Here is a 27,774-nt window from a genome sequence, read left to right as displayed (position 1 = left end):
TTGCGATGTAAGCTGAGGGTGCTTGAAAGAATTCTGATCATTCTACTTATACATTTGTAAATTCATGGGTAAGTGTGGCAGGCTTGCTTTGTGAGCAGCACTGCCTCACGCTGGCAGGGCGGGGCGGTTGGACCCGGCATGGCCCTCTATGTGTACAGTTTGTATTTCCCCTCTGCGCCGAAAGGGTTTCCCCCAGGTAGGTGACACTGATCCTTTCCCAAAGTGAAAAAAACAGACAGATAGTTGGCCTAGAATTCCAGGTTACTGGGCACCCTGTGTGTCCTGGCGTAGACTCCACGTTCACCATGACCTTATACTGGGTAAGAGGTTATGGAAGATGGCTGGATTATCCAGGTATAGTTCTGAGTAATATAATATCTGCTGAGGGATGTAGATAATTTAGTGCACTTGCTCATTAAAATATCAATATACTTATTAATTAGTGCAACAAATAAGTTAATTCATATAATTTTTTACCACAGTAGGCTGTAGTTATTGACTAAAAGAATGGGTTAGTTTGAAATACTAAAAGTGAAACAATTTATAAGATTCAACAACCAGGTGATAACTTTTTTATTTAGTGTATGGACAGTAATCGAAATCCTTTATAATCTAAATCCAGTCTGTTTACTGACCCTGTTTCTGTGTTCCAGGCTATAATTATCCTTCCTGCCTCATTGAAAGCCATAATAAAAATGATGAGTGATGTACAGTAACGCTAATGAGTTTGAGGTTTTCAGTAATGGATTCAGATGTAGTACAATCTATCTACGATACAACCGAACAAAACAACTAAAGAAAAACACGCATCAGTAAAACGCTATCAGTGAAAGCAATTAATTCACGCTGGATAAAAAATTCCTTAAAATGTTTTTTTTTTTTTTAAATATTGCAGGGAAATGCAATTAGCGAGCAGATTCAGATCAATGGAACCAAGATTAGAATTCAAGGATTGCAGAAATAAATTGAGCTTGTTGTATGTTTATAAAATGGCAGCTGCGAGGTGACATAGGGGCACAGCAGGAAGCACAATATATCCGTGGTTTCATATATCCATGGTTGTGGGTTTGGTTCTTGTCCTCAGCTCTGTGTGCATGTGGAATTTGTATGTTTTCTAGTGGATTGTTCCTGTGATCCAAAAATATCTGGTTTCAGTAATCTTTTGTCCGTGAATGTCCCTAAAGTGTGTGCCTTGTGATGGATTCGCATCCCCAGTAGGGGGCCCCCTGTTTCCTGGGATATCAATACTGCGGTAAGAAAACAATGATGCTGTCTGTTTCTGGAGCTCCTTTGAAGCATTAGAAGGTAAAGGCAAAACACACCACTTTTAAGTTCATGTTCAGACAGATAGGTATTTTCTTTTCAAGTAGTTCATCTACATGCCCCAATAGAGATTGCAGTTTCTCTCTTCCTTTCCCTCAGCCTTTTATTTCTGCAGTTGCTTAATCATTAACTGCCTGCTGACCTACATGTATACATAAAGGACAAGGGCTGAACCGGATAAAAACTCTTGTGCGTGCAACTTTCCCAAAGAAACAGGACTTTTTCCATCCCCCTAGGCTTTCATGTATAATATTTATTTCAAGAGCATTCTTGTTATTGATACTGTAAACACTACCCACTATTAAAATTAAAAAAAATAAAAAATCTGGAACAAAGTGAGTTCCTCTTCAGTCTTTGTCTTTCAGTGGATCGGTTTTAGCCTCAAACAGCGCAAGCTGAGGCAAGCATGCTGCTCCCACTCCTGCACTAACATGGTGATGATACAGCTTATTTTTTACAAGGTGTAGGGAGACACAGAAGGACCCATGACCATGAATGACTCTATTGGCTGTGCCCACAGAAACGAATGAGCACATCCCAGGTGACACATTGGACTAATGACAGGTCTCTGGTGAATCACTGAACTCTCACTGTCATATACACAGTCTTTATCCTGATGGTTTCTTGCCATTATAACATTTGACACAATAACTTTGGTCTGTCTCATCCCCACTTACACATTAATCCACTAAAGTACAACACTTATGAGCTTTGGTGCTTTAGCACAAATGGCTTTAAATTCACATAATTGTGCGAGACACCTCACTTATGCAGTACATTTAATGAATCCAGGGTATAAAAGCCACCCCAGTGTTTCCCAGTGAGTGCAGTGTGAATTCTCACAGAGATAAGAAGGAGATCTAAAAGTATGGAAGAATGAAAACAAAGAGCGTGTCGGATATGTGTCTAGGGCTAAAACTACCAATTAAAGTATAACTTCACCTCAGTGTTACCAGGGCCAATAAAGACAGTATAAAATTCACTCCGTGAGAATCAGCTGTGCTGGCTGGTGGCTTCAGCTGCTACTTCCTGTTCCGCCATCACTTAATCACCATCTCATAACAGGAATCTGTGATGTTTTCCTCCGAAGCCATTAAAGCAGCAAAAGCAATACCTCTTTCATTCACCATAAAACAGCAGAATTCACTGCATAATATTATTGTCCTCTGGAGAGGCCATGGAATTGATAATCATGCAAAGCAGTGTTTTGCGTGGAGAGCAGCAGATGAGCACATTATGGCAGTAAATGAATGACTGAACTGTAGGCTGAGTCATTTATTTACATTCATGACTGGTTCGTTCAATCACTCATTTACCCCAGAGGAAAAAAAGTACCTTTACTGATATCCCAGGCCGTACCTATTCAGTACATTGCTTGCTTTAAGAGATACAATTTTTTTTTAATCGCAAACACTACTGTTTCAACAACCTCATGTGGCGTGAAACCACGTGTTCCTAAATATGGCTGCTGTAGCTGAAAGACTTCCCCTTTGACTTCCCCTTCAACAAAACAGACCTGAGCTCAGAACACATGGCTTCAAGATCAATTTTGTACAAAATAGCTCTCTTCAAGTACAGTTTCTTTTTTATAAAATGCTACATATCTAGAAACTGCAGCACTTTGTCGATGTAAATATATTCATTTATTTATCATTGGATTGGTGTTTCTCTAAATAAAATAGTACTCAAGTGACAACTATGTTCTGAGGATATGCATATCTGAAACGCAGACGCACATTCGGGAAATAGCCTGAGGGTGTAATAATCAAAAATGTACGCAAATCTGCCACCTAGTGTGATACAGGTGTCACTGCACTCAGGGATGCACAGCTGCCGAAACCTGTCTGTTTTTTCTCGACTGGTGCGGTCGCTCCATTTTACAGCCACGTATTTTTAAAACTCAGTAAATAGTTTTAAATCTCAATAGTTGCCCTAAGCTGATTAACATCTTTGGCTATGAATATCTGAGATTGCTGTTGTTTATGTTTTTGTGATGTGTGTCAATATTTTGCATCTGATTGTGGGCCAATGACAAATAGCAATTTCCCAAAATATACGACAATACTGTAGCAGGCATTGCAGTGCTGTATTGGTATAGTGTGATTCTGATTTAAATTTGGGGTGACATCCACGTCTGTCTGTTTGTCCATCCATCCTTCTATCCATCCATTTTCTGTAGCCCCTTATCCTATTCAGGGTCGTGGGGGGTCCTGAGCAGGGACACTGGCTTACATTTTAATTGTATCTTTATTACAGTATATGTTTTTAAAATGAGGGTCACAGTGCCCTCTAGTGGTATGTTGCTAACACAGCACATTTTTCCAGAGAAAAATACTTCCCCCTACTGTTTGTGATGGGGCTGGTGACAGTTCACGATTTGTCTTCTAAAATATTACAAACATCAACATGGAATCACAATAAAAACAAAGTTTAACCATTTAGAGAAGTAATTTTCAAGTAGTTGAACACCTGTCGTAGAAGTGGCCGTATTGAACAGGGAAGATGCTCCAGATACAATGGACACTAATTTAAGAAAAGAGTTATTTTACCTAACAGTGCACTGGGTGAGTAATGCAAGTTCCCACTGCTGTACATAGGAAACATTGCTGTTTGTGTCAGGGAAGCAATACAAATTAATCAAAACCTGTGGTGTCTCCTCACACCTCCTTTCTCAGTCAGAACTTTAGAGTCCCTTCAACCCTGCAAGAAGCAGCATAGACCTTCTTAAGGCATCATATTGTGCAATTATGCTGATGCTATGACAAACCTTGCTCAGCCGTATACATAAACCCTGTCATAACACCCCCAGCGGCCCCATAAAGAGAGGGTGGGGGTCGGGGGGTGGAGTTAGGATGATTCCAAGGGGCCCGGAGACAAAGGGGCCCTAAAATATTTTGAACTTAATTGGATTGGTCTTGATTGGGGGCCCAATATGATATACTTATATGGGACCAAAAATAAGCAGCGCCCCCCCCTTCCACACACCCCTCCTTCATCCACATAGTTCTTTTGTTTGAATGTTATTTTCTCTGGATTTTGTTGTGGTTGCCCCCTGCTGAAATTCTCTTTACTGTGAATGTTCATGTGTTTATGCCTTAACTCTACTGTTTCTAGTGTATCTATATGCTCTTAAACTAAACATGTTAAGGTTTGGAGAAAATTAGTCATTGAATTAATAGCTTTATTAATTTAGTAAAAGTAAATACAAGACTGCAACATACCTAACAACCTAACAATACCAACAACATCAGAAAAATTTTGGGAAACACTTTGAACTCTTTACGTTGACAGAATATTTCTCCCCTAAAATTCAACTGCATTGGGCAACAGTCATAGGAATTAAGCTAGCTATGAGGGCTGGTATCAACAATTTATTGTCCACCAAGAAAAGGAGCAGGTGAAGTAAATGCTTACAATCCAGCCCTGTTTCCGAGGCAACAACACTCTCCTTTCCCAGCTCCCCCTCCAGACTGGGGAGAGCCTCACCCACCAAAAAACACCGCCGCCTTCCTGGGACAGGAAGTCAATGCAGATTAGGTCCTTCCCCAACTCGCAGACCACCCAGAAATAAAACTGAGGCAAAAACAGATACCAATGAGTGATCTAAGCCCTGGTGTCCTTCATGCAGTGTAGCTACTGAAGGTGGTGGTGGGGGGGGGGGGGTCTGGTCAGAGTTGAGGTTGAAGCAGGAAGCAGTAGTGGAAGGTAAGGACCACCCAGCTGACAGATTAGATCTGCTTTGCCAACATGCTGATGATCCTGTAAACAGTGTAGCCTTAACAGCCAGGAATGCTGCCTGGCAGAGCGCCATCCATTGAGATCAGTGAAGGGACTGGCCACGGCTGAAAAATCACAAACGAATTGTTACTGTCTAACCCCCGCAAAATGACCTCAGCCGACTTTGTTTTACAGGCAGGGAGCAATTACAAGTATTATATCTCTGCAGAAAAACTTGCCCACCACTTGATAGAAATGGCAGATGCCACACTGCCCTTCTACCAGTTGCCCAAATCAGTGATCGCAGGGCGGCGCTAACGTGCTGCCCGTATCGGTGACCGCAGGGCCGCGCTAACGTGCTGCCCGTATCGGTGACCGCAGGGCGGCGCTAACGTGCTGCCCGTATCGGTGACCGCAGGGCCGCGCTAACGTGCTGCCCGTATCGGTGAGCGCAGGGCCGCGCTAACGTGCTGCCCGTATCGGTGACCGCAGGGCGGCGCTAACGTGCTGCCCGTATCGGTGACCGCAGGGCGGCGCTAACGTGCTGCCCGAATCGGTGACCGCAGGGCCGCGCTAACGTGCTGCCCGTATCGGTGACCGCAGGGCGGCGCTAACGTGCTGCCCGAATCGGTGACCGCAGGGCCGCGCTAACCTGCTGCCCGTATCGGTGACCGCAGGGCGGCGCTAACGTGCTGCCCGAATCGGTGACCGCAGGGCCGCGCTAACGTGCTGCCCGTATCGGTGACCGCAGGGTCGCGCTAACGTGCTGCCCGTATCGGTGACCGCAGGGCGGCGCTAACGTGCTGCCCGAATCGGTGACCGCAGGGCCGCGCTAACGTGCTGCCCGAATCGGTGACCGCAGGGCCGCGCTAACGTGCTGCTCGTATCGGTGACCGCAGGGCGGCGCTAACGTGCTGCCCGTATCGGTGACCGCAGGGCCGCGCTAACGTGCTGCCCGAATCGGTGACCGCAGGGCCGCGCTAACGTGCTGCCCGTATCGGTGACCGCAGGGCGGCGCTAACGTGCTGCCCGTATCGGTGACCGCAGGGCGGCGCTAACGTGCTGCCCGTATCGGTGAGCGCAGGGCCGCGCTAACGTGCTGCCCGTATCGGTGAGCGCAGGGCGGCGCTAACGTGCTGCCCGTATCGGTGACCGCAGGGCCGCGCTAACGTGCTGCCCGTATCGGTGACCGCAGGGCCGCACTAACGTGCTGCCCGTATCGGTGACCGCAGGGCCGCACTAACGTGCTGCCCGAATCGGTGACCGCAGGGCCGCGCTAACGTGCTGCCCGAATCGGTGACCGCAGGGCGGCGCTAACGTGCTGCCCGAATCGGTGACCGCAGGGCGGCGCTAACGTGCTGCCCGAATCGGTGACCGCAGGGCCGCGCTAACGTGCTGCCCGTATCGGTGACCGCAGGGCCGCGCTAACGTGCTGCCCGAATTGGTGACCGCAGGGCCGCGCTAACGTGCTGCCCGTATCGGTGACCGCAGGGTCGCGCTAACGTGCTGCCCGAATCGGTGACCGCAGGGCCGCGCTAACGTGCTGAGTTGGTTCTTGGCCTTGAGGAAAATGTTCCCTGTTAGATGATTTGGCTTTGTATTATATTTATACTACAGAAACACTGAAAATATTCCTCAGAATGGCAGTGTCTGGTCATTAATGTGGAAATATTCTTCCATTTGAGGCTACAATAATATTGCATGCAGATGTAGAGGGAATGCATTTTGTAAATCATGTATATTTATATTGGGCCAGAATATTCCAATAAAACTTTTGTATACCTAAGTCTAACTAATCCAAAGGCTCGGTTTCTGCTTTTGAAGCAAGTCATCTATCTGTACCTGCTGGTCATTTTTGCTGGAGGCATAAACATCTCCTATGACATATACTAAAGGGCTCATGAGGGTGAGAAGGAGAAATGCCGTACATCCGATGTGTAATTAATCTATATTTTATTCCTCCCATCTCTCCACCAAATCCTTTTTCTCTTTCTCCCGTCTCCTTCATACAGGTTTATACCACATTTGGCAGGAAATAAAACTATGGAATTATCTTTCGTTCTTAAGAAGTTGTATCTCTGATTTTGTTTCTGAATTTTAGCCTCCTGGGTCATTTGCCATTTGACTGTTAACATTCTTGTCTTTCTTTTTCCACTTTGATATCAACAGGAATGGTGTTTTTAACAGATAATGAAGCCATGACTAAGATAAGCCCAACACCATGCATATGCTTTTCCTTGCTGTCTGTGAAGGGCAGCCACCTGTAGCAGCGCCCAATGAGCTGGGGGTTAAGGGCCTTGCTCAAGGACCCACAGACGTGCTGAGGCTGGGCTTGAGCCGGCGACCTTGTGATTATAATCACACAGCTTAGCCCACTGAGCCACATGCTGCGGTCTATATTGGATGGTAGTCAATATCCCCTGAAGCTTTATGCCTATTGTGTCAGTTGGATGATTTCTGTTGCAGACCACAGCAAAGTACCCTGTCCATAATTAGTCTTGCATCTTTGCTCACTGATCTCTATCCAATGTTCATCTGCCAGAATTTGCTTGAACATATCAGATGCAACGTGCTTCAAACACTAGCAAAAGTGCTGGCTTAAGGATTTTCTTGAACATTCTTTAGCTATTTATCACCTCAAAATTCTCTATTGTTTTACTTTTCTGAGAAATAGGATTTATTTTATTTTATTTCTTATATTTGTGTTTTTATTCAGTGTATTCAGAAATAGACACATATGACAAAACAGAGGGACACCCCAGATGCAGCCTTCGGGGTAAACTGAAGGGGTTCATTTAAGCGGCAAGACACAACCACACAGAAACAAAAGGAAAACGAGGGGTCAAAACAGGAGGCAGACATAGCAGTAAAGAGGGTCAAGGCCTACTTTAACACTGGGATGAGGTTCAGGGAAACTACGTAAAGGACACACTAACTACCAAAGGGGAACAGAGTAACACCAACACTTACTCTACCATACAAGGGCTCACATTGACAATGACTGGACTAAGGAACATCACACAGGCAGGTTATAATATACAAGAATAACAGGCACAGGAAGAGAGACAGGCGTGAATGGCCAGAAGCCAGAGGAGATTAAGTGGGACGGCCAGGAGACAGGAACTCATCAAACAGGAACATGAGAGGATAAGCAGCCACCATGACAGCATATAACAACTGAATCAATTATAGTCATTTGCAATAACAAAACACCATATAAATCCATCTATAAATGCTTTCTACTGAACCTTATTTGCTACTTGCCTTAAAACACCAAAATTATCCTCGATATTCTTTGAACTTCAGGCATCCTGTTCATAGCATAATCTGTGTATAGAGTTTGTATCTTCTGTTCACTTCTGGTCCCATCAGGACTCTTGGCTCTTGCCCCAATTTCAGAGGGCATTATTTTACAAAATTCTATAGTAAAATACCCTGGATATAGAAAGTGTAACAGTTAGTGCATCAGATGGTATTTAGCTTTTAAACCGATGTTTTGACATTGACCAGATAAATTGTGAATATGGCCGATCACACATTGTTTTTCAATGGGTCTTAATGGGACAGAATACCAATTTCATGGAGCAATATTAAAAAAAACTCTATAGTAAAATACCTTCAAATTCAGGATATAGTAAGCCTGTATAGTGACTCATGGTACAGTATTAGTTTTCAAAGAGACGTTTTGACATTGACAAGATAAATTACTGTCGATATGGCAGAACATTCATTTTGACTATCTAAGCTGGAATAGATTTTACGAATAAGAAACTTCAGCGTCGTCCGAAATCTTAAATAAACTCTCCTAACTTTACTTACCCATCAAAGGATGAGGAAACTATGAAGAAACACAATTACACATTTAATTTTTTTTTTTTCCAACCAAGGTAAACCTTGGATAACTGATCCCACGAATCCAGGGGCACTACTATAATTCATTTCTACTATATACTGTAACGTGGCCACAATACACATAATTTTTATTGTTATGTCATGAGCGGACTAATGGTATCATAGCAGATGTCTGTCTCATTTGGTTTATGAGCTATTATCCCATTTATGCGTATTGACCCATTGTTATGTTCACTCGGGCATGGAGCGGGCAAGCAGCACAGGAACCAGGGAGTCGGGTTAACATGGGATTTAATAAGGGTAAAGCACTCAGGACCATAGAACTACAACACAACGTTAATGACCGGACAAGGAAACATACTCGAACGTGGACTTAGATATACAGGACTAATTAACAGCAACTAGACACAGCTGGAAACACCGGGATTCCACACGAGATAAATGAGGGGGGCGTGGCACACGGGAGGATCAGACAAGCTTATTATAATGATACAGTATAATAACTAATAACTATGACAGACATTGATAAACCAAAAATCCACTGGGTGTGCATTGCCCCCAGAGTCCACTGATCGAAGCACACTTCATTGAACATGTCTGTCTCATTAGGTTATAGAAATATTAACCAATTTATGTATTGGCCCATCGCATATTATACGGATATAATATAATAATTAATAACTATTACAGGCAAAGATAACCTGAAAATCCAAGGGATGTGCAGTGTCCCCCAGAGTCCACTGATGAATGCACACTTTACTGGATACACATACCTTGCTTAGTTTAAAAGTTATTAATCCATTCATGTATTTCCCCATTGTGTATTAAATGGATACAATATAGTAATTAATAACTGTTACAGACAAAGATAACCTGAAAATCCAGTGAACTGTGACAGACAATGTACACTTCTTCGGTCTTCAGATTATGTATTTACATACATAATTATTTATTACTAAATTACTTTCTGTCCATTTATTGTTCATTGGAGGAAATTAAATGGCTACCACAGATCCAGGGGGAGCTAATATAATTCATTCCCATGATATACTATATAATGGGCTCACAATATACATAATTTTTCTTGTTATGTCTCCATATGTTTCATTGGTTGTGTAAAACCAATAAAAGAATAGCCATACAGATTAAGTTAGGAAAGCTTATTTAGGATTTTGGAAAGTTAGGATGTACACAGCCCCATGAAGGATCAGACAAAATGTGGTTATAAATTGGAATTCAATCGACTAGGAGAGATTGATCTGCTGTGACTTTGGTTCAATGGAGTCTAGCTGCAGATCCACTGTGCGGCACATCCACTGACAGACAGGAAGTTCACTGTGGGCCCAGAAATGACATCACTCTAGATCCACTGTGAGGCACATCCACTGACAGACAGGAAGTTTACTGTGGGCCCAGAAATGACATCACTCTAGATCCACTGTGAGGTACATCCACTGACAGACAGGAAGTCCACTTTGGCCCAGAAATTACATCACTCTAGATCCACTGACAGACAGGAAGTCCACTGTGGGCCCAGAAATGACATCACTCTAGATCCACTGTGAGGCACATCCACTGACAGACAGGAAGTCCACTGTAGTGCCAATAGCATTTTTTTGTTTGTTCTATCATTTGAATGACATGTTTATAAATAATAATTTAAAGGACACTTTATAATTTAAACAATCATTTAAATTATATATTTTTTATTGAATATTGTCACAAAACACCCTTCATAGCACAACAAACTGGGGTTGGATACACCGTTTATGAATTTAATAAAATGTATTATCATTCTCCATGTAACTGCTGTCAATATGCAATGCTTGGTAATATTAGGCTATGTACTAAAGTAGAGTGAGGCTTAATTTATTAAAATTAAAAGAATAAGAGTTTAAATGCATTTGAGATAAATGTCTCCTGAAAATGAGTGACATACTGTAAGTTGAGTTACTGTCTGAAGTGGAGGAGTTTAAGTATCTTGGGGTCATATTCATAAGTGATGGAAGAATGGAGTGAGAGATCAACAAGCAGATCGGTGCTGCGTCAGCAGTCATGCAGACATTGTACTCTTCTGTAATGATAAAGACAGAGCTGAGCCGGAAGGCAAAGCTATTTGGGTAGTGACTGAAAGGCTGGTATTGCGGATATAAGCGGCAAAAATGTTTCCTTCGCAGAGTGTCTGGGTTCAGCCTTAGATACAGGGTGAGAAGCTGCAGCATTTGGGAGGAGCTCAAAGTCGAGCCTCTGCTCCTCTGCATCTTAAGGAGCCACCCAGGGTGGCTCAGGTATCTATCTTGATTGCCTCCAGGATGCAAACCTAGTTTTATTACATCCTTTTTCTATTTACTGCAATTTCCTGTGGCAAGCTAACCTTCAGACATTTGAACAGAGGAGACTTCAGGCCAGACCCAGGTCTGGGCAACCCTGCTCAGACCCTCAAGGACCAGCCCCAGATAAATGTTAGAAAATGGATGGATGGATTGATTGTTGGATGGATGTTTGTCTGCCCTTTATTTATTAAACAGATCGGTATGGGTTTGTGTTCTATAGCTAGTTACATTTCTTTAGATAATAATGTAAGGATGAAAGACAATGTAAATGTCAATTTTCTTTTACAAATACATTTGCTGTCTCAAATCCCAGCTCTATGCAGAGTGTGGCACAGTGGGTTATGGATGAATGGATGGTTTGTCTGGCATGTATTTATTTATTAAGCAGCTGGCTATGGATTTGTGTCCTATAGCTAGTTGTTACTTTAGATACCTTACTGATTTCAGGATGAAAGACAATCTCAATGTCAATTTTCTTTTACAAATTCATTTGCTATCTAATGACAGAGGCCCCATTAGTTAAATACTAAAGTGCACACGTAGCATACTCTCACAGATGCCATTTGCAAGGTGATAGGACACCCTACAACAGTGACTCAGTGGCCTAATGGATAAGGCATCAGCCTCCGGAGCTGGGGATTGTGGGTTCAAGTCCCATCTGGGTCACGAAAAATGCCGTTCACAAATTTCTCTTTACAACCTATGTTAAATGTATTTTAATAGGCGACGAACTAGTGAAGCCATTTAATAGGTAACTGGAAACTGCACTATCTCAAAGCCCCGCTTACTGCAGAGTGGAATGTGGCACAGAAGGTTATACCAGTATGGTGCACATTAATGGGAAGTTTGTTTAACCCATTTAACCCCTAATTGGGGTCTAAGGACTACACTAAATTTGTAAATGCAAATACTGCTAACATTGTACATGCATATGTGAAATCCTGGCTGAGGGGCAACATCTCTCCTGTATCATTTTATATGGGGAACAGAAAGTGGATGCAAGAGATTCTGGGAAATGGAGTCTGCTATACACTGGCTTTGAGAGTATCCCCCGCCATCCTAGGAACACTACCTGGCATTGCTCTAGAGCAGGGGTGGCCAATCTTATCCGCAAAGGACCGGTGTGTATGCAGGTTTTTGGGATAACCTGTAGGTCAACTGTTCAAACCCAGGTGTGATGACTCTTCAGCCAATCAGTCCTCTAATTAGTAATCTAATTAGGGGGTTGCAGCGAAAACCTGCATACACACCGGCCCTCTGCAGATAAGACTGGCCACCCCTGTGTTAGACTGTGGTCCGTAATTCGTCTCCTGGTCCTGGCACTTATTTTGCAAGGATCATGGGTATTAAGGTGTCCCTTTCTAGTGGGTTCCATGCCTAGCAGAGAGGGCAAACCAAGACCTCAGGAGCCCATCCGACCCTGTCCTATGTGTTCTGTTTTGATGAGGAGGTGACTGGCTATCCTCTTCCCTCTTTTAGTCCCTTAGCCCTAGTGTGTTTTCCCTGTTTCCCAGACTGTCCCCCATAATGTACTCGGGTGAGTGTGTGGCTCAGAAAACATTAATTCTCTGTTCGTGGGTTTGAGGCTGGCCAGGGGCCACCTGTTTATTTGTTTTTTCCAGTCCTGTTTGCTGGTGTGTATGTGGGTTTTCCCTGCAACTCTCTAATTAGATTACTAATTTGAGGACTGATTGGCTGAAGAGTCCTCACAGCTTGGTTTGAACAGCTGACCTAAAGGTTATCCCAGAAACCTACACACTTGCCCTTTGTGGATATGATTGCCCACCCCTGGTCTAACACCATGCTACGTGCTAACCCATGCAAGCAGACCTGTGGCCTGTACTACGAAGTGGGGTTACTGGCTTATCGGGGTAACTTGTCGGATTTAAGGTAGTCTGGCCAAAATGTAAGTGAACGAATATGAAGTCCATTTAGGATGTGGTACCTTAAATCCGACAAGTTACCCCGATAAGACAGTAACCCTGAATCGTAGTACAGGCCACTGCTGAGCCTGTACCTTAGCCTTTGTTCTGGCATCAGGTAACTTAGTCAAAGAAAAGAAGTAAGCCGATTTAGAGAAGTCGTCAACAATAGTAAGTACCAGTGTTACCTATGGACAGGGTTACCAAATTCGGTGAGATGAAAAAGAGGACGTGTCCGGGGATCAGAATATTAATGAGTCTTCATGTTCACTGACCAATGAGGTAGTGATTCTCTCATGAATATTAATGAATTTTCCCTAACCACCCTGTAAAATGAAAATTCACACCCGGACATATGGTAACCATACAGTTAAATCTCCTTTTACAGACTACACACAATGGACACAATATAGGTGTATATGTAGCGGTGTGAGCATTTGGGTTTTTCTCGCTCCCTATTGCTCTATTGCAGTTCTGGGGGGTGGTTCTTGGCTGTGTATAAAGTGAGTGTCTGAATTGTCAGGTATTTTGGCAGCCAGCCATAGTTGGGCAGCGGGGCTACATGGTTAATTTGCGCTTTCCCTACTGCTTTAGCAGAATTGAGTGTTTTGCGTTGAGTTTGGTGGTTCTGGTTGTAGTTACAAGGAGTTTGTTCTCCAGGTATGCCCGTTTTAATTAAGACAAGTTGGAGTTCTGTTGTGGCCTGACAATTTTATGAGTAATGTTTTCTTTTCCATAGCCGGTGGAACTGTAGGAGTAGTTCCCGTGCTGTTTTCTATGCTGTCTGTGGTGGGTAATTTTTATATTTTTTTGTGAGTTTTATGTAATGTTTAGTGTGATGTCTGACTGTGGTAATATGTTCCAGGGTTGTCCCTGGGAGCAGGACATTGCTGCTGTTTTGTTTTTATTGTTTTTGTCATGGATTTAACGACGACATACCCTGGGGATCTTCGGCATGCTTTGGCTTGTTCAGCGCTGATCAGAGTCAGTGTGGGGAGCAGTCCAGCATGGACGAGCGGTATTTGGACTGTTTTAGACCATGGGATCACTTGGGATTTGTCTTCTTTTGATCGAGTAGCATGTTACCGGCCAAAGTTTCTTTTGGATGTTTTGTATTAATTTGCTTTGTAATTAATGCTTTAGTTGGATAACTGTTTCCTTGTTTTTCTGAGTTATTCTGTTTCATGTTGTTTTGTATGTAATTTCACTTTGTCAATTGTTTTTCTTTACATGATTTGCCCTGAGACCAGGGTCTTTGATGTGTAATTTTCTGTTGCTGTGTTTCATTGTTTTTTGGGGTTTAAATTTATTTGTATGTGCCTCAGACGGTGATGAAGGGTGAATGTGATCTTAATCCTTTGTTGAATTTATATTTCAGGTATAGTGGCCTAGAGCCACCTTAGTTGAGTCTTCTTTTGCTGGTGGTGGTGGTCTTCACTTTGTGTTGTGTGCATGGTGTAAGATCACCTGGCGTAGGTACACTGTGGGTGAGCGTATGTGAGCATGAGGCCAATTGGCCACTCAGAGATCCAGTCTGGGGGAGTCTCTCCTGTCTCATGATTGGTGGATGTAATGCTTTGGGCCCTTCGTTTGAATGAATTATTTCTGAGGTATAACGATTCTGTCTGGAATTCAATAAAGTCTCAATTAATCAAACCTGTGTGCTTGTGCACTATCGTGTTAATGTGAATATATCCCCAGGTGTAAGGCCTGGTTGGTGTAGTCAGCAGTGGGTCGTATTCTGGGTCTTGGTGGACGACTCCACCACAATCTGGCATAGTCGGCATGATTACTGAACCGAGGGCAGAGTCGTGGTTTTGGGAATTTTTGTTTTTGTTTGTGCAGAAAACTTTTATAGGTGTGTGTATGGGAGAGACAAAACAGCAGCATGTTAGAAATTAGTAAGCTCAGAGGCATTGGTCTCTTCTGGGTGAGGGCATGCCCTTGTTTTCCTTCCACAGTACAGGATATAAGACTGGGAGTGGTTCTGGGGGTAATTTACCTCCTTCTGATATTGAGGGGTAGGTACAGCGACTGTGAGAGCTGGTAGCGCGGCTTGAGGCTGAGAATGAGGTGTTGCTGCGTGAGTGGGCCATGGATAGGTCAAATATGGCCCCTGAGCAGTTTGGTGCCCATAGTACATAGTCGGCCTACATGAAGGACCACGTGTTTAGTGGTCAGTCCGGGTTAAGTATTCAGGAATGGGTGGAAGAGTTGCAAGCCTACATCTGGGCCCATAATTTGGCCTGTATGGACCAAGCCCTTTTCATGATGGATCATTTAGAAAGAGATGCTAGGGAGGCGATCAGATACCAACCGGCTGGGGATAGGGAGAACCTGGAAAGAATTATCGCTAATCTGCAGAAGTTGTATGGGTACTCAAAGTCCTTCGTGCCTCTGCAAGGGGCATTCTTCTCTAGGCAACAGCAGGAGGGGGAGGGCTTGCAAGAGTTTTCCTTAGCTCTCCTGGGTCTTATGGAGAAGGCCATTCAAGTGGCACCAGGCATTGTGCCTAATGCTGAAATTTTGCTACATGATCAGTCTATGGAGCATGTGAGGGACGGTGCACTGCGTTGAGAGTTAAAAATTATTCAGACGACACCAGCCGACAGCTATCCTGTTAGACCCTATGCAGACTGAGGCTATCAGATGGGAGGGAAAGGGTATGCCTGGTGTGATGAGAGGGTGAAGTTACTCGTTTCCATCTGTTAATGGAATTCAGTATGGGGTGTGCAGTGGGCCAGTTATACGTAACCCCAGTACGCCACCAACATCAGAATTAGGGGAGCTTAGAGAGCTACTGAAGCAGCAACAAGAACAGATCAAGCAGTTGACTGTGGGTTTGGCTGCCTTGCAGGGTCAAGGTGGTCATGCATCTTGGACGAGCTCAGTTATTTGCTGTAAGTGTCAGCAGTCTGGCCACTATGCAAGGGAGTTTGAAGGGGAAAGAGTTCCCCTTGATACTGCCCCCATGGCTAGGGAAGCTATATCAAGGGCTGCTAGGCTACCATACAATGACTGCCTGCTGTACAGCCAAGCCACAGTGCAGTAGGAGTGTGTGAGGGCTCAGGGACTACCAACACAGAGGGAGGTCTCATGCCAATCCTACCATTAGTTGCAGCTTCATGTGGCTGATTATTCCGTATGTGGGTTACCTGGAGCTGGATGTCGAGCTATATGGTGAGGTCATCCCCCGTTGTAGGATGTTAGCCATGAAGGACCCCCTAGATGATTCATCCCCCCAGGTCCTTGGTGTGTTGGGGACGAATAGAATTAGTCAGAGCTACCAGGAACTGTTTGGGGATTGTGGGCCTGATTTGTTTAGTCAGCGAGCAGTATCAGGGTCCCATAGTCAGGTGGTGCAGACACTGCGGCAGTGCCATGAGGCATCCACTCAGTCTGTCCATCCTCAGTCAGGTAAGGTACGGGTAGGAGGGAAAAGGTGCCTGTCATGTTCCTGGAGGCGCCGTGAAGTTGGTCGTTGCAGTGTGCTCGGCCCAGTTTGCTGATTGATTGGTGCTTTATGAACCCCCCATGCCAGTTAACCGACTGGGTTGTTGGCTTCTGTTTCTTTAGTGCAGGTTTCTAGGAGCACATATGTCCTTGTTGTACATGTAGGGAGTGCGGATGTTCTGCTTTTTCCCCGGACTTATCTTGGCAGTGTGAGCTTGGTGCATATGGCTAATCTGCCCCCAGGTATCACGGAGGTGACCGGTGAAGTGGCAGCAGTTGTTATGTAGACTGCTTCTGTGTCTGTGCCTGTTCGTATTGACCTGTTGGAGTTGCCAGGGTTTTCAGAGGAAGAGCAGGGTCTGGTTGTGTCATTATGAGTCTGTTTTTGCCATGCATGATGGGGACTTGGGGTGCACTAATTTAGTTACACACAGCATCCATTTGGTGGATGAGGTCCCTATAAGGCAGTGGTATTGTCGCATCTCACCTTCCGATTATGAGGCTGTTAAGACATTCATCAGCCGTTGGATGCAGAGGTTATACGGGAGAATAATAGCCCGTATGCCTCCCTGATTGTGCTGGTTAAAAAGATGGATGGTAGTCTGCAATTGTGTGTTGATTACCACCTCCTTAACGCAAATATGTGTAAGGATGCTTTTCCTCTTCCTCAGATTGAGGAATCTTTGGATGCCTTGATGGGATCCCGGCAGTTTTCCAGCTTAGATCTAGCCGGTGGCTACAATCAGGTGCCAGTGGCAGAGGGTGACAGGGCAAAGACCATGTTCTGCATTCTATTTGGTCTATTTGAGTAGAACCAGATGCCTTTTGGTCTGTGTAACGCAACAAAAACCTTTCAGCGCTTAATGGAGCAATTGTTTGAGGATCACCAATGCCAGTCACTGTTGTTGTATCTGGAGGATACTGTTAGTGGATCTACATGATTGTAGCAGGAGGGGCAGGCACAAGATTCAGGACGTGTGGAGTTCGAAGCTGTATAAGATGCTGAGGGTCCCTAATGAAGGGGGCACAATATATATAATAGCCCCAGTGGAGCATCCTACCATAGAATGGAGTAGGTCCATCGGAGCCTTTTGAAGGCTTGGGTACCCACACAACCTATGACAGGTATCCCAGGTGAGGCCCCTCTGGAGGAACTGACACCACCTCCCCCAGAAGAGGAACTGGGGGAAGGGGTGTGGTAGTGTAGTGTGTGTGGGTGGTCAAGCCCTACTTAGCTACTCTGGAGTCAGTACAAGAGGTTGTAGCGGGGTCTTCTACCGTAACTACTAGTTCATCAGGAGTATACAGAGTCGGCCCCTCCATGCAGTTTGGTACTGCTACTGAGTCATGTCCTGATGAGGTGGTGGCATGGAGGACCACTCGGGCCATGGCTAGGCAAAATTCTAATATTCATCATTTGCCCCAACCTGTGAGGCACCCAGTAAGTGATGCGGTTGGCTAGTCGGCACCTACCTCAGATTCTGTAGTGAGGTTATTTCGGCCATGGAGTTAGGTCACTTGGTAGCTAATTGTGTCCATTGTCTGGGTAATGATGCAAAAGGTGGGGGATGGAATATAGTGGCGTGAGCAGTTAGGTTTTTCTCACGCCCTTTTGCTCTATAGCAGTTCGAGGGGGCGGTGCTTGGCTGTCTATAAAGTGAGTACCTAGGAAGGAATGACATCTGAATTGTTGGGAATTTTGGCAGCCAGCCGAAGTTGGGCAGCGGTGCTGCATGGTTAATTTGTGGTTTACATACTGCTTTAGTAGAATCGAGCATTTTGCATCGGGTCTGATTTTTTGGGTGACACGTAGTTATAAGGAGTTTATTCTCCTGGTAAGCCCATTTTAATTAAGACTAGTTGGAGTTCTGCTGGGGCCGGATGATTTTATGAGTAATGTTATCTCTTCCATAGCTGGCAGAACCATAGGAGCAGTTCATATGCTGTCTTCTGTCTGTGGTGAGTAATTTTTGTGGATTTTTTGTGGACTGTGGATTCCCTCTTCTACCGTTGGTCTGCCCAAACCTTCCACTCCTGTGCCTGAGGCTCATCTCCCCACTGCTTCGCCTGCACTCGAGGCGCAACCCCCGGCTGCACCCATGGTGCAGGCGCACCCCCCAATCCCTGTTCCCGTGACTCCTGCTCCTGTTCCCACTCCAGACCCCGAGGAAGAGGAGGACCTTGAGTGGGATCCCTTGGGGACCACCCTAACACCAGCCCCAAGGACCACTCTCAGAGCAACACCTCGACGTCCACGCCGTCTCAGATCCCGGCCAGGTCCCCATCTCTCAGTATCCCACAGAGGGAGAGGCCACTTACGCTGGGGTCGGGTCCCACCCAACCTGCCCCCACGGTCACCTGTGGGTCCCCTTACTCCCGCTTGTCAGTTGCCTGCGGGCCCCCTTGCTCCCACTTGTCACTCACCTGTGGTCCCTCCTGCGATGGCTCGTCACTCGCCTGCGGTCTCTCCTGTGATGGCTTGTCGCTCACCAGCACCTTCGCTGGTTATTGCTGCACAGTCGCTTGCTGCAGCTCCAGCTCCCTCCTCACCTCCTCCGGCAGTCCCTCCTGCTCCCTCTCGCCCCCTCCGGCAATCCCTCCTCACCTCCTCTGACGGTCCCTCCGGCTCCTACCGCGTAGTCATGTGGGGTTCCTACTGATCCTGCCTCATGGTCATGGGGAATGACCTTCGACTCCCTGGCTCCCCCCGTCTTTTGCATCTTTGCCCCCTGGTTTCATTTTCCCTGTCTGTGTGCCCCCTGTGTTTGCTCCCCGTCTGTCTGTTCTGCCTTTGTTCCCTCCCAGTCCCTTCACTCCCCCGGTTGGTGTACCCCCTATTGGTTTGGTTCCTCCAGAAGACAAATCGCTGAACTGCTCCCCACACTGACTCTGTCTTGCAAACCCAGTATGCTGATACTGAGTAGCTGCCATATATAAAAAATTGGTGCCTGTTCCTTCATTTGGTACTCCACTGTAACTTGCAATATTGGATCATAAGGGTTGCAGTACTAAACAGAACACAGACTGCCACATATTCCTGGATATCTTCCTTGGTGGGCCACCCAAACTGCTGCAAGATTAGGGAGGTTGTTTTCATGAACCACAGGGGCAGACTGGCAACAAAACGTATCCGAGGGAATGTACCCTTGACCCCTTGGTATATTTTGCCAATCACAATGAACTGGTTAATCAATCAATCAATCAGGTAACACACCAAGATCAACCGGTGGGTTGGGAACCCCTGGCATATAGGCTACATAATGCTGTGGTTGTGCAAGAAAGTTGGTTCCTGAACTTCCCAATGGTCAGCCTGTGCTTAGTGGCAGACCATGTTGGAAACAATGGTCCTCTCGGGACTGGCCCACTGGAAAAGGTCCTGAACTTCCCAATGGTCAGTCTGTGCTTAGTGGCAGGCCAGGTGGGAGTCTTGTCCCCTCTGCAGGACTGTAGACAAAAGTCTGTCAAGGACAAACAGACAGTTATCAGGGTAGGGAGAACAGGTGGGGTTGCCCTTATTGGTCTTCTTGATCAGCTCCTCAAGGTCCTATGCCAGGGAGGCGATCATCACTGTGGCTGGCAGGATGATCTCAGGCAATGCACTTCCAGCGCTCAAAAATAGGAAAGGTGTCTGAGCTCCGTACTGTTAATAGTACTCTTCCAGTGCAAGCTTGACCACTAGAAATTCTCGGTTACTGATCTTGTAATTTTGTTTGGTGGGGCTGAGACGAAGAAAGAAGGCACAGAGTGAACCTGCCCCTCCTTGAATGAGTGCCGGGACAGTCTTTGAAGCATCCACCTCAATGACTATCTGTTGCATGTGATCAGGGGCTGTCAGGGCCAAGGTGAGCCTTGCTTTCAGGTGGATAAAGGCTCGGTCCTTGGCCTGGTTCCACTGAAAAGGTAGCTTTGCTGAGGTAGGTGTGGTGAGAGGTGCTGGGACTATACTGTAGTTATGTAAAAAGCGGTGATAGAAGTTTGCGATTCTGAGGAATCATTGGAGATCCCAACTGGTTGTGGGAACAGGCCATTCTTCTTTTCCGTGTCCGTCCCCATTCTGGCAGAGGGAATCTTTGAACCTTTGAACAGTGTAGACTCATGAAACTCATACGTTTCAGCTCTGACAAAAAAAAGCAATTCTCAAGGAGATGAAGGATGTCCTTCACAAGGGTCTGGAGAGCGGGGACATTTGTGAGCAGAAAAGACATCAAAAGACAATTGTAATGGCTGGAGTGTGAGTTGAAGGTGGCTCTCCACTCGTTGCCCCCTTGGATTAGGACCAGGTGATAAGAATTGTGATGGTCCAACTTGATGAAGAACCAAGGTTCCTGGAACAACTCAAAGGCAGAGAGCATCAGAGGCAAAGGGTATCGGTTTTTGAAGACTATTTAATTCAGGCCCAGGTAATCTATTCAGGGCTGGAGAAACCCATACTTTTTCCCAACAAAGGCAAAAGAAAGATGGATGGATTAGGCCAACAAAAAGAGACTCTTGTATATACTTCTCCATCACCTGTCTGATGGGTTGTGACAAGCAGAGCAGGTGGTGTGATGCCAGGCAGCATGTTTCAGTTTTGTTGTAAAAAATTAATTCTCTAAAAATAAATTTAGAAGAATCAGAATCAGAATCAGAATAAGCTTTATTGCCAGGTATGTTAACACATACGAGGAATTTGTTAGTGACAGAACTCTACAGTGCAACAGAATGTCAGTGACAAGACACAGGTAATAAAAAGAGTTATATACAGATATACAAAATAGCATGCAAAATAGCAAAAAGACATTCCAGTATGACCAGGTATGATGTGTTTGTATAGGTATGTTGATATGTGCAAATATGAAAAATAAGTGTGCGTGTTACATATTCAAAATAGATTAAAATAATTGAATTCAAGCCTTATTGATGAACAGATTAATTATTTCTGATGTTATTGCTCTAAAATGATTCCCATTTATCCATAATGACATATTCTCAGAATTCAAAATGAACAAAATACTAAGCAAAATATACTGGTCAACAGTTTGGTTTGGTTTAATCAATGCATTTCTCTTAAAGTTATTTTAATTCTATTGATGCTGTTGGTTTTAAAATTATTACTAGCTTTTCTATGTGACGCTGTTTTTCCCTTAAATTAACGGAAAACAAAAATGTTTTGTCGCCCTTGCAAGTTTAGAAGTAAACTTCTTAAAAAGGGACAGAAATGTAGCTGAGTCGCCTCTACCACATGGTGGCAGCAAAACATCACACTGCAAAATCGCAAATACTTTTTCTTTTACTTTTCTCCGGCTGTATACGTTAATAGTTTGGAACTTACACTGAGTGATGCTTAAAATTACTGTAGGCCTATGCCAATGATAATAATCAATCATTTTCCTGATAACTTTGGATATACGAATAAAGAACATGGGTTAGACCCGTTCTTCGATCTTTCTCTCTGAGACACATGGGGTCGCTGTTAAACCATGGCTTATGTAATGCTTATGTTCGCTTTCCGAATTGTGTTTTACTGTATGTATACATATATATTTGCTTTTAGTCGGCAGTGAAGTATATCTTTTTTATTCATGTTTCCAATAGCAAATAACCCATACACCAACTCATCATAATACGGTATTAACGTGTGCGCTAGTCTTCCTTTACTTTACGTCACAAAACCGCAGAGGATCTGTGAGTGACCGCTGAAGAATCATTAACTTATTAAGCTCCTTAACTGCTTTTGAGAGAAATGTGCCGTGATTATGTAATTTCTATGCAAAAAGTACTCAGCTATATACGCGTTATCAATCTACGCCAAGGCGTGTATGACCGCCGGTTTTATGGACCATTTACTTACACTTTTTCGCGCTTAACTGATAAATGCAATGCAATATGAAGTACTTTACGATTGTAAGTAAGCTTAAGAAGAGAAAATATGTGCCAATTTATATATATAAAAAAGTATGTTCAGGCAATACCATCTAGAGGTATTTATTTGAACGTATGAAAAATAATGAACGTTGATGCCCAATTAATACAATGATTACTGTGCAGTCGATTTTAAACCAATGAATACGTTTTTGGCTGTAATCGTAATCTTTGAAAAAAATAAAACTCAAATGATCATTTTAATGTCGACTCTTTGCTTACAGTCAATGACTTCGGTTAAAAAAACCACCACGCCTAGCAGTCACTGTGAAGACAAGACACAAAAGAATCCCCGAAGGCGATGTTTGAAATGATTTTATCAAATCAATCTCTTTCACCCACTACCCAAATGGATTCTGCATCAAAATACACGTGCGGTAATGGGTGGCCCTTCAAAATCCATGGTAGCTGGATCAATATAGATTTTGACCTAAGCTTTTGACCTAAATCTCTGTTTACTTTGGAACTGAAAACAAACATTCGTTGTATTTTACCTGATGCTCGGTAATTATAACTGTATGTAGCCTATTTGTAATATTACGTGATCATTTTAGGTTCGGTTAAATGAAATGCTTTACAAATATTTACGTGCAAGTTTCCACTTGATTTCCGCTAGCGATAAGTGATGGTACGAACTGTTTGAGTTTATTCCTGATATAAAAAAATAATTTCTTAAATTTTTTTTGCCTAGGTTAAAATTACTGACCGAATGCAAACCTCGGCAGAATATCTACTGTGGAAATTGTTCAAACGAGCCGTCAAATATACAGGTAAGTGGTAAACGCGAACATTTCATATTTCCACTAAGTTTTGCTCAAGAAATGTCGGTGTGTGGACGCTCTGAGGAGGGGAGGAGAGACGAGGAGAGTTCTGTTTTGCCTTTGGGGCAAATTCGAAAAAAAAGGTTCTCTTGAGCCAATAGGAACAGAGAATCCACCCCATTGCTCTATAATTAAGAGTTTAACTGGGTTGGGTGCTGCGATAGTGTGTGCAGTACTGCCGAGAGAATTCGACGAGAAGAGATTCTCTAAGGATTTGTACTACACTCCGCCTGCATATACTTTTATTTATCTTTCACACGATATCCACGGCGACTTGGACGTTCTGCTTCCAGGGGAGGTGACGCATAATGAGCGGACCAACTTTTGAGAAGAAGATCACCAGCATTTTAACAGATCTTCCAGGTTCTATGAGCTGCCATCCAGCATCCAAAGATTCTCCAACGCTGCCCGAGTCCTCGGCGACAGACATGGGTTACTACAATGGACAGACAACACACAGCCAACACGAGTATTACCAGACTCAGTCGTATTCGCAGCCTATGAACCCATACTATCACCAATTCAATCTAAACGGAATGGGGGGTGCAGGAGCGTACCCCACCAAATCCGAATACCCTTACTCGAATTCCTACCGGCAATACGGACACTATAACAGGGAGCTGCAGACGCCGCCACAGGATATAGGTAAGATACAAAGCCTCGGACGCCGTAGCCGTACGGACTTCTCTGAAATTTATTAGTTCTACTCCATTCATTCTGGAATATATACTTATTTCTGCAGAGCGATCAATGAATCCGCTTCTTGTTATATTTTAACCATCCATTTTCTATAACCGCGTATCCAGTGCGGGCTGACGATCTACCTGTTTGCAATACTGCAGTAGCTACTTAAAACATTTCAACATTTGTAATATAATGACCAAATATAAAACGAGTATGCGTGACTCTTTCACCAACAGCATGTATTAAATTGATTTCGACGCCTTTTTACAGTTAGTCAACTTAAAACATTGTAAGAAATGCATATTACTTAAGTTCCTTTACATTATTTACTGTGGCTAAGGACATACTTTCTGTTAAGCCTTCTGCTAAGGAAAATACAGCTTCTATAAAGGATTCAGACATACAAGTACCGTAAGGCACCGGGGGCATCACCGAAGATAAATATTATTTTAAAACTTGCGGTGGATCTTCTCATTTTAACATCTATTTATAATATTTGCGTCGGAATAACCCTGAAATGCAGTTACATTTATTTCATTTGTTTGCTTTTGAAAGAAATAAATGCCAACCACAAACGAACAATCTCAGAGATATCTTGATTATATGAGACTATTTGATACTGTTATTTATTCCAGTTGCTGACTGCTGCGCAATTATCCGAAAAACGTCTATAAAGCTGCAGCCGTAGTTGTTTAAATGGCAATAAATAAGGCTTCTCGTTCAGGTATGCATAAAATTAAGCTGTCCATCTCAATTTTTAAGAATGAGATTTTATATTCTACTACTATGAAATCGCAAACACCCAGAGTAATACACTGAGCGTGATCGCACTCTGCATGCTGTTCTATTTGCGGTTACGTGGAATCAGGTATAAACTTTGCACCGATCTCAGGTTTCATCTGCGGTAAATTTTATAGTATGTTCTGATACGTACTGTAAGAAAAATCATTATTTAATTATTATGCTTTCGGTGTCATGTGGTTTTGCTAAAGCCTCTTCTAATTATTATGCTAAAAACAGGCCAAAAATGATCGATTGCGCCTGCACCCCGAAGCATTCATGCTCATTGCAGTTACAATACGTTAACGAATCACCGATACGTAAAAATGAACGCAATCGCCGAATGTCCCTCGTGCATTTTAGTTTTTTAAGCTTATCTTCAAAGCAAAAATGCACGACGCCAATTTGATTTTCATAAACACAACCGAAAACTAAAAATAAAACTGCATCGGCGACGACAACAACAACAACAATAGTATACATAGAACAATCTTCAAAAGGTACTTTACAAATCAATTCAGTACTAGATAAATGTCCGATAAATGTTAACGTTAAATATATGCATGTGTACCTGCTTAGGCACATAAAATACGGAACATGCGTATATATTTAAGCACTCTAATGTCAGATACTTTTTCAGTCAAAGAAGAACCTGAGCCCGAGGTCCGAATGGTCAACGGAAAACCGAAGAAGATCCGCAAGCCTCGCACCATTTACTCCAGCTACCAACTTGCGGCTCTCCAGCGAAGGTTTCAAAAGGCGCAATACCTCGCGCTACCCGAGAGAGCGGAGCTCGCGGCTCAGCTGGGACTGACGCAGACGCAGGTAAACTCAGACGTTAGCAGGCCTACGTGACGCTGCAAAATGCTACAGTTTAATAAAAAATGCCATTCAAACCACTTAAACTCCGCAAGTAATCTCACGGAAATTCACAGAAATGCGATTTGAGGGGTTCAACGAATGCACGCCAAATATGTGTCTTGTGCATTTATTTAATGAATTATAAGGAAAAGGTGTGTTTAATTTTTATTTAATGCCATTGCAGTTTTCTAGTTGGCGGTTTTAACCAACAAAACTCTTTCCAGAATACGTCTACTTGAACTTGAAGCAATTTCACCTAGGCTATCTGTATACTGTAACAAACCCGTAGTTTATTGTAGTCTAACAAAAATAATTACATTAATTAATTAATTAATTTCATTTTAAATTATACTTAATACTTAAAATGATATTTATACATGTAAGTGTGTGGAATGCCTTTTTTCTATAGGCCCACTAACACATGCAAAAGAGCAAAATATAAACCATTCTTACATTAGGCTATACAATTTATTAAAAATAAACGCGTCTGTGTCTCTCCTCAATTACTAAAATTAAGATAAACATGTAAATCGAAGGAAGACGACAAGCTTTAGAGTAACAGCTGTTTAAAACAAGACCACAATCGGCACTGTGCATTGATTTAAGCAACACTGTCAACAATCTGTCACATCGCCTTATTAATGTGAAGTAACTGGTAATTGCTGTTTTATACTAATCGTAATGGTTTATGCTTCAGAGGCTTGGTTTCATCCCTCTGGGTATGATGCAGAAGCGTTTTACGGTATTGAATACAAATTCGAATGACGTGATCTAGGTTAAATTAAATAGCCGACTAAGCTGAAATTCGTGAACATGTATAACAATTTCAGTACTAAACATAAGCATGGATTTATAAGTCAACGATATGTATTTTGTTTCTTCTTTTCATTGACAGGTCAAAATCTGGTTTCAAAATCGGCGGTCCAAGTTCAAGAAGCTTTACAAAAACGGAGAGGTTCCGCTTGAGCACAGCCCCAATGCCAGTGACTCTATGGCCTGTAACTCGCCACCATCGCCGGCCGTTTGGGACAGTAACTCTCACACCAACCCTACCAGCAGGGGACCGCTTGCGCAGCCTCCGCTCAGCTCATCGCCCTCTTATATGGAAGATTACAGCAATCATTGGTATCAGCAAGGATCGCATTTACAGCACCCGGGTTCTGTTCATCATACGCCACCGCCGCAGAGCGTTGGTGCGGTGTATTAATATGGACTGGTGTGTTCTCTGAAAAGCGAAAGACTTTTAAATGCAACTGAGTTTATCAATACACGTAGTCCAAAAATAAGCTGACACCGGGGGGGTACCCATAGTGCAAGAGTTTATTATTATTATTATTATTATTATTATTATTATTATTATTATTATTATGTGCCCTTGCTTTTAATTGAACGCTTGAAAATCAAATGTCAGGGAAACCCATCACTGTATTATTTAACAATCTAAACATCAATCTGTATTCAAGAGCACATAACATGCGTATATTCAATTCACTTTCTCACTTGTAACATTTTAAAAAGGTATGGAGTGGGTTTTAAATTATTAATGATGTTTTATGTTTCGCTGTTTATTTTTTCCTTCTAAAGAAGGCGCATTTTGTTTAAAACCCAAACAATAAATTTGACCTACATTTAAGCCGTAAATGTGCATTAGATTCATGACATGCTTTAAAGACTCAGGTTGTTATTTATATATTTTGTACAATAAAATGTCTAAAACTGTACATAGGTCTTTGTTTATATACATATATAAAAATAGAACCACTAAACCATAATTCAGTTTGAAATACAAGACCGCACTGTGGTGCCGAAATTTTTAAAAAGTCATTTAATTATTACATGTAACTATTGTTATTGTTATTGTTATTCTATGAGATTAAATAAAATGATTTAGAATTTAACCCTATGCATATTTAAACATATTCAAAATTTGCTTGTTTTTCAAATCATTTGGACCACCGTACAGAAGCTGTTTCCCCGTTTCACCACTGACACTCAGTAACATCACCGCTTTTATTTTTAAGTACTTACAATATAAAGCTTGAGATATTTTAAGTTATATGCGGCTCAGATAATCAACTTTGCTTGCACTAACGCACACATTAGGAGTACACGAGCACTTTAACATAT

At 43.3% G+C, this 27,774-nt stretch overlaps 1 protein-coding gene, 1 long non-coding RNA gene and 1 other non-coding gene across 4 annotated transcripts; all 3 read left to right on the top strand.

Moving 5' to 3' along the window:
- The first annotated feature begins 11,818 nt into the window (after positions 1 to 11,818).
- Positions 11,819 to 11,891, top strand: trnaq-cug (transfer RNA glutamine (anticodon CUG)). Its single transcript has one exon. It is a non-coding gene; the product is annotated as a tRNA-Arg (tRNA).
- A 1,805-nt stretch (positions 11,892 to 13,696) lies between these two features.
- On the top strand, positions 13,697 to 14,471 carry LOC111848674 (uncharacterized). The gene is made up of 3 exons (XR_002839361.2): positions 13,697 to 13,807; positions 13,887 to 13,936; positions 14,013 to 14,471. It is a non-coding gene; the product is annotated as an uncharacterized lncRNA (long non-coding RNA).
- A 9,004-nt stretch (positions 14,472 to 23,475) lies between these two features.
- Positions 23,476 to 27,545, top strand: dlx3b (distal-less homeobox 3b). 2 transcript variants are annotated; one of them, XM_023820781.2, is made up of 3 exons: positions 23,476 to 23,967; positions 25,427 to 25,611; positions 26,543 to 27,545. In XM_023820781.2, exons 1-3 carry the CDS (start codon positions 23,631 to 23,633, stop codon positions 26,852 to 26,854), a joined length of 834 nt encoding a protein of 277 aa, XP_023676549.1. In that variant the 5' UTR covers positions 23,476 to 23,630; the 3' UTR covers positions 26,855 to 27,545. The 2 variants fall into 2 exon arrangements, with proteins under 2 accessions (XP_023676549.1, XP_023676548.1); XM_023820780.2 differs by having other exon boundaries at positions 25,415 to 25,611.
- Positions 27,546 to 27,774: the final 229 nt, after the last annotated feature.

The sequence above is a fragment of the Paramormyrops kingsleyae genome, chromosome 5 (assembly GCF_048594095.1).
Source record: "Paramormyrops kingsleyae isolate MSU_618 chromosome 5, PKINGS_0.4, whole genome shotgun sequence".
Lineage (NCBI taxonomy): Eukaryota > Metazoa > Chordata > Actinopteri > Osteoglossiformes > Mormyridae > Paramormyrops > Paramormyrops kingsleyae.
The sequence above is the reverse complement of the archived record's forward strand: the minus strand, read 5'-3'. Positions and strand labels throughout refer to the sequence as shown.

Bases quoted from the DNA above. Each gene is read 5' to 3' on its own strand.
- dlx3b (XM_023820780.2), top strand. From the start codon at position 23,631: ATGAGCGGACCAACTTTTGAGAAGAAGATCACCAGCATTTTAACAGAT. The intron at 23,968-25,414 runs GTAAGATACAAA...CTCTAATGTCAG, and splicing joins GACGCCGCCACAGGATATAG to ATACTTTTTCAGTCAAAGAA. The intron at 25,612-26,542 runs GTAAACTCAGAC...TTTCATTGACAG, and splicing joins TGGGACTGACGCAGACGCAG to GTCAAAATCTGGTTTCAAAA.